The 15,504-nt window shown below is 33.2% G+C and overlaps 1 protein-coding gene across 1 annotated transcript; it reads right to left on the reverse strand.

Moving 5' to 3' along the window:
- Nucleotides 1–6,670: 6,670 nt before the first annotated feature.
- Nucleotides 6,671–7,952, reverse strand: LOC142627137 (uncharacterized). Its single transcript, XM_075800938.1, has 3 exons — nucleotides 7,468–7,952; nucleotides 7,330–7,389; nucleotides 6,671–7,249 (listed from the first exon to the last, which is right to left on the reverse strand). The coding sequence occupies exons 1-3, from the start codon at nucleotides 7,510–7,512 to the stop codon at nucleotides 6,941–6,943; spliced, it is 414 nt and encodes a 137-aa protein (XP_075657053.1). The 5' UTR covers nucleotides 7,513–7,952; the 3' UTR covers nucleotides 6,671–6,940.
- Between the last annotated feature and the right edge of the window lie 7,552 nt (nucleotides 7,953–15,504).

Here is a 15,504-nt window from a genome sequence, read left to right on the forward strand (position 1 = left end):
TATATTGTGATTTACATCCTGAATGAAAAGAACACAAAGTAGATTTTTTTAATGCTCTATACACAAAAAGAAGGTGATTTCAATTTTTTCATCATTGACCTTTTTTATGTCTAAAAAATACCAGTTTGTAATTTGTAGTTTGTATTATATACTGTGACCCTGTGAGAAGTAAAGAAATTCTATAATAGTGAATTTAACTATTTAAATGGCCAACTAGGAAAAGACGAAAGCTAGTATAGTGATTGTTTTTTTCTCTTATAGTAACATGCTTTCTGATATGTGTAGGGGCAATTTAGACTTTCTAACATCAAACTCTATTATTATACTATTATATAAGCTTCTCAAAAAAAAAAAAAAAAATACTATTATATACAAATTCTGGGGCAGGTCAGGGGGGGGCAGCTGCCCCCTCTCGCCCCCCCTTGGCTCCGCCCCTGCCATGAAGTGATTGAAGAATTTTGATTTGACTTGATAATATTTAAAGATCATATTAAATGAGGGTAATTAAAAGATAGTTTGATACTTATGAGGTTGTCAGTATCTATTGCTCATTGTGGCAACATGAAGCAGAGGATGTGGCAAACCATGTGAGGGACTAGTTCATTTCCTTGCTTACTACTAGCATGGAGTTTGGGTATAGAAGACAATGGGATATTGCTAATTGGCCAGTAAAATTTTTTGATGAGGAAGCTCTTTAGATCTCCTCTTTGGTTACTAGCAAAGAAGTCAAGGATGCCATGTGGTCTCTCAAGCCTTTTAAAGCCCTTGGGCTAGATGGTTCACATACGAGATTTTTTCAACGATTTTAATTGCTGACGGGAGAGTCAGTTATTCAATTTGTAAAGGATGTCTTTGAAGAGGGTAAGGTTCTTGAGCACCTCAATAAAAACCTCATTATTCTCATTCCAAAAAACCCTGGAGCTAATTGCCTAGGGAGTTTCAGACCAATTAGCTTGTGTAATACGGTCTATAAGGTCATCACTAAGATTATTATTGCAAGAATAAGGCTGATGTTGCCTAAGCTCATTTCTCCAATGCAAACTGCCTTTATAGCACAAGGAGTCCTACATACCATGAGTGGGAAGAAAGGTAGAATGGGAAGCATGGCAATCAAGATTGATCTAGAAAAAGCTTATGACAGGCTAGAGTGAAGTTTTATTCGAGATACCCTTTTGCTATTTAACATTCCAGCTTATCTTATTAATGTTATTATGAGATGTATTACATTTTCGAGTGTTGTAGTTATTTTGAATGAAGGGGCACTCGAATAGTTCAAGCCTTCCTGGGGGATTAGACAGGGAGATTCACTATCTCCATACATTTTCATCATGTGTATGGAAGTTCTTGGATTTATTATTAAGGATAAATGTGATTCAAAGCTTTGGGACCTAATTAAGGCCTCCAGGGGTGGATTGGCTCTCTTGCATTTGTTCTTTGCTGATGACTTTATCTTGTTTGGCAAAGCAGATAGAAAAAATTGCCAAAATATCAAAGACGCTCTCGATACTTTCTGTGAGTTGTTGGGGTAGCAAGTTAACAACAGTAAGTCTCAGGTTCATTTTTCCCCCAATGTTCCCAGGGAAGAAAGAGAAGCCCTTTCTGACTGCCTTGCTTTGCATTCTATCCCTAACCTTGGAATAGATTTGGGGTTTCCTTTGAAGATGCTAGGTTTCACAACTCAGGAGTTGATTTTGTTTTGGAGAAAGTTCAAGGGGACTAGCTAGTTAGAAAGCTCATTTAATGTCCTTCGCAAAAAAAGTGGTGTTGACCCAATCGGTTTTGGCAATGATTACAGCCTATGTTATGCAGGGTGATTTGCTTTTGGGCTATGTTATGCAAATGTTCAAACTACATATTACAAAGTCAAAGCGGGTCTAACCACAAGTGGGTTAAGTCTAATTTCCCCTATAAATTATAGATTATGAGTAATGCCAAATGCACAATATTTTTGCAACAAATCATCTGTGGTAATTTGTTATTAGTGGGTAAAAAAGTAATGTTCGTTGTTGGTCCAAATTAGAACCAATAACTGCTTATTACCTAGAATTTGTTGTAAAATTATTATGTACGTAAACATTACTCCATAGATGATAGAGATAGTAACCCTTTATTATAAAAACAAAGCATTTTTACCCCTAAAACAAAATGTCACATAGTGCAGAAAAAAAAAAAAAAAACACTCGTATCCATAGATTCTATAACACTATTTTGTCTTTATTTGAATTTTTAATATAAAACATAAAAAATACCCTCCAGTTATCAATATATCTATATAAAAGCAGAGACCTCATGTTGGAAAGTATGAGGTTGTGCCATATGACACATTCCTTGAAGTTCTCTTTATTTAGTTTTCAACTTCAACAAAGTTTGCATTTATATTAAAAGTATTAGTTCATTGAATTAGCCAATAGAGTAAACACATATATTAATAATCTATTGTTGTGCATAATTATTTATATTAAATGAATTTATATGATTATTTTTATAAACTTTATATAGAAGATAATTTTTAGTTGGAATAATAATAATAAATTCAGAATATGACATTCTTACTCATGTTTAGTTGTTTTGACAACAATTGTCACAAAAACCAAAAAAAAAAATTAAATACTTATGAATTTACTAAAATTAATCTTAATCTTTTAAATTTCCTAACTCCTTTGTGCATGTGAGTACGATGCGATCGCGACCGCATGTGTGTGTACGTGTTTGTGTGAAACTAACACTGTAATATGTATTCTATGTAATTAGAAAGATTACTAATATAATATGTTTATTTTGTTATATTAATTATTTTAGGCATAATGAAATTTTAATATTATTTTTCTAAGATTTATATGAGAAATAATTGGTTTTTTTTATATGAGAAACAATTGATTTGAAATATGACATTTTACTCAAATTTAGTTGTTTTTGCAACAATTGAAACCATGTCCAACAAAAGGGGGAAAATTTTTTTAGTAACACACAATCAAGAATGTAAAAAATATAATAATTGAAAGATATATACATTTTTTAGTATGCATGAAATATGTCTATCTATATTAGCTACTATATCATGGAATTTTCAATTTGTAAACACATATATATAGTATGATCAAATCACTATACTACTCTTAGTGTATTTCTCTTTTGTCTATATATAAAATAACTAAAGATTACAATTTTTTACAATGAATTTTATTGAAATATCTTTTTTTATACATTGATAGTTGGGAGTGAGGATCTGAATCTTGAATGTTTCTATTGGAAATTGAGTTGTCAATCAGGTAAGTTACAAAATTTTTGGCAAAACTTATCAAAATATTAGAGAAAATTAATAATAAGTTGCACCGCACATTGTGCGGGAACTCAATTAGTTAAATTATAATGCCATAGTACACTAATACAATACTTTTTGTCTTTTTTTTTTTTTTGAGAGAGTACTTTTTACACTTAAATCTTCAATATAATTAATTGTCAATCATACATTGCTCTCAATCCGATAATAATCACTAATGTGTTGAGAGTACAGCTGAGCTTAGAATAATCCACGCACTATCCTATAATTTCACGAATTCTCATTTTAACGAATTTGGAAGAGTTCCTACAAATTTCATTCTCTCCCCAAATTCTCTCCATGGGTCATTAAGACGATCACTGTGTTAGCTATGCTTTTTACTTCACTTCTCTCACGACGCATTCGGGGCTACTACTGTCTACTTGCTTGTGAAAATGTACTATTCAGCTCCAACTACCGCCTCCACTTTAGCTTCCAATATCTAACCAACTAGCGTTGCTGCTGTCGATCCAATTAGCCATGCTGCTTTGGTGCGCTCTAGTGCACTGTCCATGCTGCTTCAGGCTCTAGTACAGACTCCAGTACTACTGACCATGTTGCTTCGGGCTCTGGTCCAACTGGCCATGCTGCTTCAGGCTCCAGTCTAGGCTCTGGTCCTATTAGCCATGCTACTTCCAGCATTGGTCCAACTAGAACTATTGCTTTCATCCACGCTGCTCCACCATCGGATTTTGATGATGAAGCATAGTTTATAGCCAATGAGTTCGGTAATGTTCAGTGCAATATTGCCTAACCATTTACGTGCTTGGCTCTATTATCCCATTCTACCGTAGTTAATTCTTTTCCATTTTCAACAAATAAGATGGATCCCTGAGATTGATCATGTTTGAACATTTTCATAATACATGTATTGGTTTTCTGATTTTCCAAATCATATATTGTATCATGATTGATACTGGTTATCTGATTTCCAAATATATTGTATCATGATTTCATTTGGTGTTTCGCCATTTAATGGATTACTTTATCTTTTAACCTTTTCTGTTTGGAAAATAATTGTGAAGAATGATAAGTACAGATGATAAGTATAGTAGGTAATAACTAATTACAGTAAAGAATGATAATTCAAGTAGGAAAGCATGATAGGGACTCTGATAGGGACTCAAGAGTAACATGATAAGTGAGCTTATAATACAGTGCAGGTAGGTAGAATGGAATTGGCCCAATTAGGTGCCAACTTGTTGATGAATGATGCGTAGGGAAATTAGTTTTTTTTTTTTTTTGAGAAGAAAGAAAGGAAATTAGTTACACTTTCTTTGGATACAGGGGAAGAGGGGAGAAAAGAAAGAATTAGATAGGAAAGGATCGAATTTCCGCTGTTTGGTTAAAATGATGGAAGAGAAGAATTGATAAAAATGATAGATTGTATTTCTGTTGGGCCCACTTCTTTCTGTTGGGCCCACTCCTTTCTGTTCGGAAATGTTGTCCACAATATTTTTAGGGTCATGTTAACGAATGCTCTTATGACAATTGTTAATAAACCATAATAGAAAAGTTTTAACACAACTTTCATAGGAAATATAAAAGAGTTGTCAACAAAATTTATTGTTTTATCATTCTCCCAATAAAATATTTTTAAAAATAGCTTCTAAACTAAGGGCATTGGTTAACATTTCCTATATTTTTATCATTAGTAGTAGGTTGTTACAAGCAAGTAAATTTAATGTTAAAAGTCTATATCATGGTTTTAAAAATTGGACCGTACTGGCCGGTTCAATGGGAATCGGACACCAATCCGGTCCGATTATCATTAAAAACTAGAAATTGAAGAAAAAAAGGAATATTGGAAACCGCCGGTTCAATCAGGAAAACCGAGAATCACTACAAGTAAACCGGTTCTTGAATTCTGAAGAATAATAAGAAGAAAAACTATAATAAAATATTTCCCCTAAGATGTTTAATAAACAATTGTGTTCTTTCCCTGAGATCTGAATAGGATTTCCTTCTTTTCGAGACATATTTTTCCTCACCACTATCGTGTCACACTTGAAATTTCCCCAAGATAATATATTTAGAAACAATAGTGTTTTGTGTTTTTTGTCGTTGTTGGTAGATGATTGCATCTTAATATATTAAGAAACAATGATTTTGTGTATTTTTCTTGGTTGGTAATTTGTAAATACTATATAGATGCTTATTTGAGGTTTTTTTTTTTTTTTTATTCAAGTGCAGTGGAAGTGAAGTAGACTGAATAGTCCATACAGTTGCTGCCTTGACCAATTGTGGTAGCAAGAGAATGAAATATGAAAGAAACTCTAGGAGATTCATTGATGAGAATGAATCTGCACATGTATATCACTGTTATTCACTCGGTTCATGAACAACAATTTGGGATGACTACCTCAGCTTGCCGTCTAAAATCACGGTTAGCCTTGTTTGTGTTATTTGAGCATTCTGTAAACTATGGGCTTTTGTCGCACCACTGAGCAAAATGCTCCAGTAGGCAAGTAGCCTTGGGCAAATGCATTAACACACGAGACTAACATTCACCAACGTTTCAAAATTCCTAGCAGTTCTCAGACTGACTGAGGCAAGGAGAGAGCACTTTTACATGTTGTGCATCATTTGTTTTCACATTTTGTCAACAAGCACCATTGCACTCAGTTTATATGTAATGTCCGATTTTGAGATGTTTGCCTTAGGCAAAGCCACACCCTTTGACTGATGGAAAAATATTCACCTCCAGCAAGATACTTAATAATTGTTAGATTGGTTAATATGTAGAGTTACACTTGTCATCCCTACTGGATGCAATTTCATTCCCCTCTCCCTCATTGCATAATTTGTATTTGCAGAGGTTGCTCATTCTCTTGTGGGATCTTTAAATATCCCAAGAACGTGTTCTACAACACTTAGCGAATGTGTTCAAAATCACAAGATATATAACCTGTCAATGTCATTCCCACAACAAGACACATTCACAACCTATCAAAGGAAGGTATGGCTCATTCACTAGGTGCTTGAATGTAAATCTACGCACATTCACGAGGCACAAGTAGCTTTTCAATTCCAAATGCATGTAATTTATAGTATCATGCTTCCTTACAAAATATGAGCTACACTAACCAATTGTAGCAAGCTGATCAAAAGCAAAATATAATAAAAGTGGTTTAAGTGCAACCTAAGTACATAATCATAGCCTAGAAACAAGGAAAAATATCATCCTAGGGAGCAGCCCCACCACACATTACAACTAGCTCACAAAACCAATTTCCAACAAAGTTCCAACAACATACATAAACCCAAAAGACAAAAGAAAAATAAAGATCAAAGCAAGCCGTAGGTGGCATCACCATTCAAGATTGTCTCATCTAAAATACTTTCTTGCAACTGAACTCACTCTGACAGCATGAAAGCAAGCTCTGCCTTCCACTTGGAAATCTGGTTCTTTAGGAACACTATCTGAGTCCATATGAACCACTCCTTGGCAATATGGCTAAGGTAAATACGAAGGAATATAACTGCCATACCAAGCTTGATCAAGTCTCTGACTGTACCCCTCCATTCAAAGAGGTGTACCTCTTTCAAAGAGGCAATAGAGATACTTTTCATATCCATAATTATTGCATCCAGCAAACTTAATAGAAAATTCCCTGTTCCCTAGCCAACTTCAAGTTGACCAACAAAATCCTCGTGTTTAGACCTAAGTTGCTCTAGTATAGGGGCACTCTCTGAGAGAATCGAGAACCTTTGGATGCTTGTCTCTGAACTTGTAAATTTGAAGAAATGAGAAGCTGGACAATCACAACCCACATCTTCATCAAGCCTGGCCAAAAGGGCCTCAACACTCTCTCGTAATAGGCTAGGGATAGCATGGTCAGCATGAGAAATTCCTAGCTCAGCCCAAGTGCTTGGCTCAGCAGTGGCATTGGACGGTTTCTCAGCTTCATTATCTTCAAAAATTTGAACCTGCAAGCACACAACAAGACAATAGAATCACAAAGTGTTCAATGCAAGCTAGAGAAGGGTCTAAAGACTTCAAATCTCACCAGTGTAGCCATGGAATCACTTCTATCACTCCTCACACTGTTGCCCGTGGCTGCACCAACCTATACGAGAACCAGGTTGCTCATTAGAAGAGTATTCATACCACATTTTGAAGTGTTCAAAAATATTCTAATCCTCACTGAGACTATCACTGCCAAATCCTCAATATTAGTTGCAATCTCCATGCCAGCAACGTCCTTAGGCAAATTGGGGTTACCTAAAAAGGCCTCGACACCGTCTCATGATGGGCTAGGGGCAGTAGGGTCAGGGCGGCGAAACCCATAAAAACTTTCTTTAAATGGATTATTAACTAATGCCCTAAGGAGATGGATGGTGTGGAACGACTAAACTTATATTGGGTATCGCCATCTTAGTTTGAGCAGAGGAGCTTTCCACGTTCAAGTAGAGGAGGAGTTAGAAATTCCTTTTTTTGGATGTTCAGGAGTGAGCTTACGAAAGAGAAAGGGGAAAGTAGTTATAGGCAAATTCTGTAACAAAAATGCCCTCACCTCCACATATCTATACTTTGACAACCAAGGTTTTACCTTAAGTACCCCAAATATTTTCAAAAAATACATAAAATCCCTCCAACTTTTCAAAAATTATAGAAGGCCTCTCAATCAACCCTTAGAAAAATAACCAAAACATCCAATCAACGTCCAAAATCACCTCCAAAACACAAGGAACCTTCAATGTGATCATTGGAATCATAAATGCGATTCATAGAAGGAAATCAGGATAGAAGAGTCCAAGCAACTTGGAGTTGATCATGTGGTCACGCCATTTTAATTCTATTAGTGAATTTTCTTCTTGGGGTTTGGGAACCCTCTTATTGCATTTTTCTTTGGATGCGTCCAAAGGTTTCCCATTGCGTCCCCAATATCTTGTATTTTTTACTACATCCAAAGGTTTTCCATTGCATCCCAAATATCTTGTATTTTTTACTTTATTTCTTATTGTTTTATAATTGATGGCTTACATAATATGTAGTAATTAAGTAATGATAATTGATATTGCATAATTGGTTAATTCAACAAGTAGATTAATTCCATTTAAAATATACCAAGATTCTAAATTACTTTTCAATACTAGTTCCATCTTCTATGCATGGCTATCACTTTAAGAAAAGGAAAAGTGCCAATAAGTAGAGATACAAGTCTCTTGATAGATAAATTAACAACCTTATTAAAATTCAATAATTATTTACGATAGTAGAAGGGCATAATAATCTAGTAGAGCTATTCCCTTGGTCATTCATAAAAGTCTTCATTACAATTGTTGAGTATTAATTTTCAGTATTTCTTCCACCAGTCAGTTCTCTTGCTTTTTTTCCACATTTTCTAGGGTGTTCACACCTCCATTAGTTTCAAGATACACATGATAAAAACACATCATCCATTCGCAACCCATTAACTCCATGCAATTAGACACAAGAGTAGACCAAATTTCATATATCGAATTCGAAAAGTTTAGTAAATAAATAATCCGTATGAAATCTGATTCTAGAATAACATGGCGGAAACTTGATTTCTATACCATAGATAGTTTTTGTCGAATTGCCCAAAGTTCAGCTGAATTATTTGTAATGGTTCTTTATATGCATGGAGAAATGGAGAATCCTAAGATACAATGACCATGGTGATTTGTAATTATTCATCTAGGCCTTCATTTACTTGGATTATCTAAGATATTCACACGAACAAATTAGCCATTAAATATCTCCTAATTGACTAATTGTACCAACTTTTGTCATATTCACACGAACAAATTAGCCATTAAATATCTCCTAATTGACTAATTGTACCAACTTTTGTCAAACAATAATTAGTATTATTTTATGACTTAGAGACTGCAGAGAAGCCCATAATTTTTTACTTTATTAAATTACTAATTGTTCCAAAAACTTAAATTATTGAGATATAATAAATTAAATCATTTAATCATATACTTCTAACACTCTCTCTCATATGTAGGCTCAAACTCTCTTTTAATAGGTGAGGTCCAACCCAAGAAATTTTAAATGAAAAATAGAGTAGAGGAGACAAAAATCAATCTCACAATTAGGGGTGGCAAAATTGGACACGACCCGCGAACCCGACACAACATGACACGAAATTAGCAGGTTATGGGTTGAGGCTTAATGGGTTCGTGTCATATTCGGGTTGACACGACGAACCCGTTTGATAAACGGGTTGTGTTAGGGTTCAACCTATAGAACCTGTTTGACCCGTCTGACCCGTTTAATTAAATGAAATTTTACCAATATACCATTCAAACTATAAGTATATAAACTTATTAGTTGTTATAGTTTATTTTCTTTGATGTATTGTGATTGATTATTTATGATATTGAGATATGATTTAGTTTTGAATGATTATTTATAATATAATTATTCATTAGTTCTGAATTTTATATTTAAAATATTTATTTGCTTGTTTTTCCATAAATGTTTTTCTTCATTTTGATAAAATTAGATAAACAGGTCGACACGACTAACCCGTTTAATAAATGGGTCGTGTTAGGGTTGAGGAATCTTGACCCGTTTAATAAACATGTCGGGTTAGTGTTGACCCATATAGTCGGATACGTATGAGTTGACACGACACGAACCCGACACGCGAACACGAATTGCCACCCCTACTCACAATGTGCTCAAATTTAAAAAGAATTAAGGTCGATGGAAAGAAATTTTTCTGGGCATGCAGTATGAATAAGAGCCATGCAATCTAGTGTATGAATAAGAGTAATGCTACAGTACAAACTATTTTACGGTACAAACTATGTGGCAAATCTTTTATTGGTTTTTATCTAGGCCCATTATTAATATCACTTTTTCATTTACCAATAATCACCCACTACATCAACAGTTTGTAATTTTTTTTTTTAAATAGTTTATATCTCTAGCATTATTCATATGAATAAACCTTAGCTTTTTACCTAATAGGATTATAAGAGCACTTACAGCAGTGGAGCTAAATAGCTATATAGTTATTTTAGCTCCACCAAAACACCAAAAAGAAGCATCCAGCAGTGGAGCTAAATCTATATTTTTTTAGCTCATTGCTACCGTGCGCATCTATAGATAGATGTGCACTGTTCATGAGAGCTAAAAAAAAATTAATTTTTTATTTTGTGTTCACATTACCTTTTTATTGTGGTGTTTTTATTGTAGTGAGATGTATTATTTTATTGTGGTAGATATATTATTTTATTGTGATGTTTATATTATTTTATTGTGTTGAAAGCTAAAATAGATCCACTGCTGCAGCATGTGTGTAGGTAAAATAGATAAAGTAACTTTTGGTGGAGTTAAATTGCTAAAGTTTTAGCTCCACTGCTGTGGATGCTCATAGACATGCCGCATTACTTGTCATTACATTATCTTATTTTTTTATTTTTTATTTTTTATGAATACTTGTCAATACATTATCAATTATGTTGTCTTTTGAGATGTTATTATGACATAGTTTCTTAGTGCTCCTTAAATGTACCAAATGCTTGTTATTAATTTTTTTAATTACTTAGTCATTTTTTTTATACAATCTCAACTAAAAATAAATTTAAATAAATCCAAAATAATTTATGAATAAGGGATTGATGTTAATTGGAAAAACAGTTTTAGGAATAAAACATATAATCTAAACAGTTTCAATTGCTTCCTTCTCCCTCACTCCAGTCTCTATCTCCTTCATTTGAGGCTTTTACTCTCTCTGTAATACTTATAATTCGTTCTCCATAAGTATTGAACCTTACATGAGGCGCCGGCTTACAAATGGCAACCAAGTGGGAATTGATCTCAATACTCAATACATGCATGTAGTAGAGCTAAGGTTTACTTACGGGGGTGAGGCTTGTAAACAAATGAAAATAAGTTCATTTAAACACATCAACGTGAATTATTTTTCAATATTATTGTTTATAATATATTGACACATAAATATTGTTATCCTCGCAAATTTACACACCATTTTTAATTTATTTAATTTTTTCCTTTAAAAAAAAAAAACTAAACCCTACCATCAAGTTTTGAAAACCCGGATACAAAATTACATCTTAAAAAAAAACACACACACACACGTAGAGAAAACTACACCACCAATAGCATACCCACCCAAAAAGAATTTGGAAGATTGAGGGTCCGTTTGGATAGAACTTATTGCTGAAAACTGAAAACTGAAAATATTGTAGCAAAATAATTTTTAAATGGGTAAAAAACACTGTTCATGCCAAAAGTTATTGTTCATTGACCTAAAATCACTGTTCATGGCCAATGAACAGTAACAAACAAGCGTAAAAAAAAAAAAGAAAAAAAAGAAAACTAGACGTGGACGCAAAAAAGTGCTATCCAAACGCCCTCTGAGTTATGTTTGTGGTACACATTCCCCAAAGACCACATATCTAAGTTATGGAAATGTGGGGTAAAAGTAACTTAATAATTCTACTACTACTGCAAAGATGAATCAGAGGCCAAATTCGTGGGATCAAAAGATGTGCACCTCTTCCTACAATTACTATATTGCAACTTTTGCTATGTTTAAAAGGTTAAATCCGGGAATTCATTCATTGTCTTGCTGCTAAGACAAACAAACATGGAAAAGAACTAGAATTTGGAAATTAAGGAAACCAAAAAAAAAAAAAAATCATAGTAAATTGGATTCATGAATCGAGACAACTAAATAAATCAAGAAAGTATCGATATTTAAGTAATGATTGGAGAAGTCACCGGAATGAAGTTTACCGGAGAAGCTTGAAAAGGCTGGCAAACCGAGAAAATACCCAAGTTTTGTTTCGTCCTCACGAAAACTTTGCACACTATTGCAACTAGTACAGAAAACAAAAATTGATAGGAGTTTTATTTTTATTTTTTTTAGGTGGGTAGAGATTTGACACGTGGGATATAATTGCCTACCTGCGGTGTTATTTTTTTAATACTTTTTTATGGAAAAATAAATAAATTTATTGATGCAAGAGGAGCCCATGGGCCTGGTTCATCTACCATTTCGCCTCCAAATATGGGCTGCCTGAAAATTTTGGGTAGGAAGATTAGAGATGGAAAAGGCCTAGTAGTATTTCAAAAGGGGTGTCCATGAAGTGATTGAAGAATTTTGATTTGACATGATAATATTTAGAGATCATATTAAATGAGGGTAATTAGGAGAGAGTTTGATACTTATGAGACTGTCAGTATCTGTTGCTCATTGTATGTTGAGAGAATTTCCGAATCAATGATTAAGAGGAAATGGGAGTGGGGATTTTCCATATGGATTAAAATTTAGGGCTCTAAATAAATTGGGCAATTTATAAATAGTTTGAAAAATATCGTTTATGTTTGTCTATTTAGTAAACTAGTCGCTAACCCGTGCTATGCACACTTACCTATTTGTGAGTTAAACTAAAAATTTTTTATAAGTAAACTCTTAAATTGATTAAAAAACTACATCATTACATGATTTGTCCTTGTATGATTTCAATTTATGTTACAATTTAATGAAGAAGTCATTACTTGAACGTGCAATGACTTACAAAAAATTTGTCAGACAATTTCAACTACTGCAAAAAATAACTCAAAAATTTTAATATTAAAACTTCTAAAAGACCAAAAAATATTAAAAAATCAAATGATTCATGGCTTAGAAATTATTGAAACAAAACAAAATATATATGACTAAAAAATAGAAAAATATAAGAAAAAGTTTTTTAAAATACAAGTTTTTTAAAATTACATTTTCCCTCTAGGGTCAAATTTCTAATTCTACCTATTTCATTTAATTCTTGATTTAAACTAATTTGGCGTCTTGCAGATGGCGGAGAACGCTTGTGCTGAGTGTATTGAGTTTGTCGTGGCTGATGATTGCAACAAAACTTGTCCAGCACTGTGTATTGAGAATGTATAACAATATGGTCATGTTAATAACTTTACATTACCACGGATTTTCAGAAGTGAAACACGAACTTATACATATTGTGGGGCTTGATCAGTAGCAATATCGTCGTTTACTGAGGTCTTCACTTACCACTTCTTTAAAAGGAAGAGATGCAATAAAAATTGTGTATTTACAGGCTTCATCACTCACTTATTGTGGCAATCAAAGATATTTAAAAAAAAAAAAGATTTATATTTCAAAATGCACACAATAGAACAACTGCTTTCAAATCTACCAAACTAAAGAAGAACGCGCAATCATTTATGAAGGATTATTGAATTGGCTAGACGGCTTGCCACATAGGTTGCTTCCTCCACTGTAGCATCCTTATCTACTACTATAGCTTTCACTGTCATCTTCGCCTCCTTCCCCGCCCTTGTCACCTCATCTACCTCCGCCTTGGTAGCCTCCTCTACTAATGTGATCTCCTCTTATGAAGCTCAACTCTCACTCACCATCCCATATCATGACAAGTTAAAACTATATTAAATATTTACTTTATTTCTTATTATGGGAGTAAGTTTAAGAAGGGCACTACCACTTTTTTTTATTAATATTTGGTTTCCTCCACTATTTCAAATTATTTTTTTATTTACTAAACACCAATTTCATTATGCACAAGCAAAAACTACATCCTTCCTCCATACACCCCAAATAGATTCAGGCAGGGAGTTCTTATTAGAACAGAAAAAGGATTTGAGAGAGGCAGCACATTTAGCTACAACATGGGCTAAAGCATTTCCACTATTTCAAATGATATAGTAACAAGAAGAAGTAAAATATATCGAGTATGTGTGCTATTTATAACTAAGAAAGACATTATGAATAAATATTATGTACAATACTAATTATTTGCTTGTATAGTGCTCCTCATTTAATTCCTTGAATCATGTAAAGTGACACAATTGTCATTCACACTCACACTCACACTCACACATAAGATAAAAGTATTGCTAGTTAGGTGAATTGAATTTCTTGAGATGAGTATATTATTCTCCTTGTCTCTTTTTCTTTTTTGTTAATATAAGTGTGAGTGAAGTCTCACATTTGTTAATATACCATACTTGGGCCCAAACTCATAGAGTTTAGTTATTATTATTTTTTTTTTTTTGAAAACAGTTTAGCTATTAAGTTAATTGGTATCCTTATATGCTATTTAAATATTCTATTGGAGTCTCCCTAATATGTTTACTTCCCAACAAGTGGTATCAGACCTTCACTTGATTTACTAACCATCTCTAACCATGTTCTTTCTTCTTCTTTTATTTATTTATTTTTTTTTATATAGAAAATTTGGGTTTGGTTTAAGGTTGCATACTTGACATATTGATTGTCTTTTTTCTTCCTTTTAATTTGTGTCTCATATATCTTTTTTTTCCCCTTTTTTTCCATATTATTTTCTAGATAGACTATTATTTAGTTTCTTGACCTTCTTTGTCTATTTCTTTATTTGTGTCTCATGCATGTTTTTGTGTGTGTGTGTGTGGGGCGGGGGGTCTTTTTTTTTTTTTTTGGATTCTAAGTCTAACTATTAATTATTAATATTTTTATTTTTATGCCATAGATATTCCGTAATTTATCGATTAAGAAGACATCATACAAAAAAAGAAGATATAACCCTTTTGCCAAGTCAAATAGACAAATACTCATTGGAATTTTACACTAAGTGTGTGTCTGGATTCTGCTTATTTTACTGAAAACTAAAAATTAAAAACAATAAAAAATAATAATAAAAAAGTTACTGGTTGAGCTTTGGTTACTGTTCATATGCCTAATTTCACTGTTCATGTCTCATGAACAATGCAACAAGCGCTGGACTTAAAAAAAAAAAAAAGAAGCCAAAAAGGCAAACTTAGAAAACGCAAATGCCAAATACAAATGGAGCCTAATTTAGATTAAGAAGAAATAGCACATAATCCATAGTATTTGACCCTTTGTGCTACCTTTGTAATCTCCCCTTTTGATAGTGAAACATCCTCCTCAACTTCACCCATGGTTGTAGGCCTAAGGCTGAATCACGCAAATCTTTATAATTTGTATGTGATTGTTCATTTTATTTTCTATTTGAATCCTATACATAAACCAATTGCTAAAAGAATAGAAAGAGCTTTAATTGTTTCACTTAAGTTATATAGAAATTCTGGAACCCAAGAGTTAAGAATAACAAGTTCTTCGTTACCTAGCATAGAATAACCATTTAGAATAATGAAACAGATTATATTTGCTCAGAAGTGCAAAATTGTATGGATACAA

The sequence above is a fragment of the Castanea sativa genome, chromosome 3, assembly GCF_040712315.1.
Source record: "Castanea sativa cultivar Marrone di Chiusa Pesio chromosome 3, ASM4071231v1".
Taxonomy (NCBI): domain Eukaryota; kingdom Viridiplantae; phylum Streptophyta; class Magnoliopsida; order Fagales; family Fagaceae; genus Castanea; species Castanea sativa.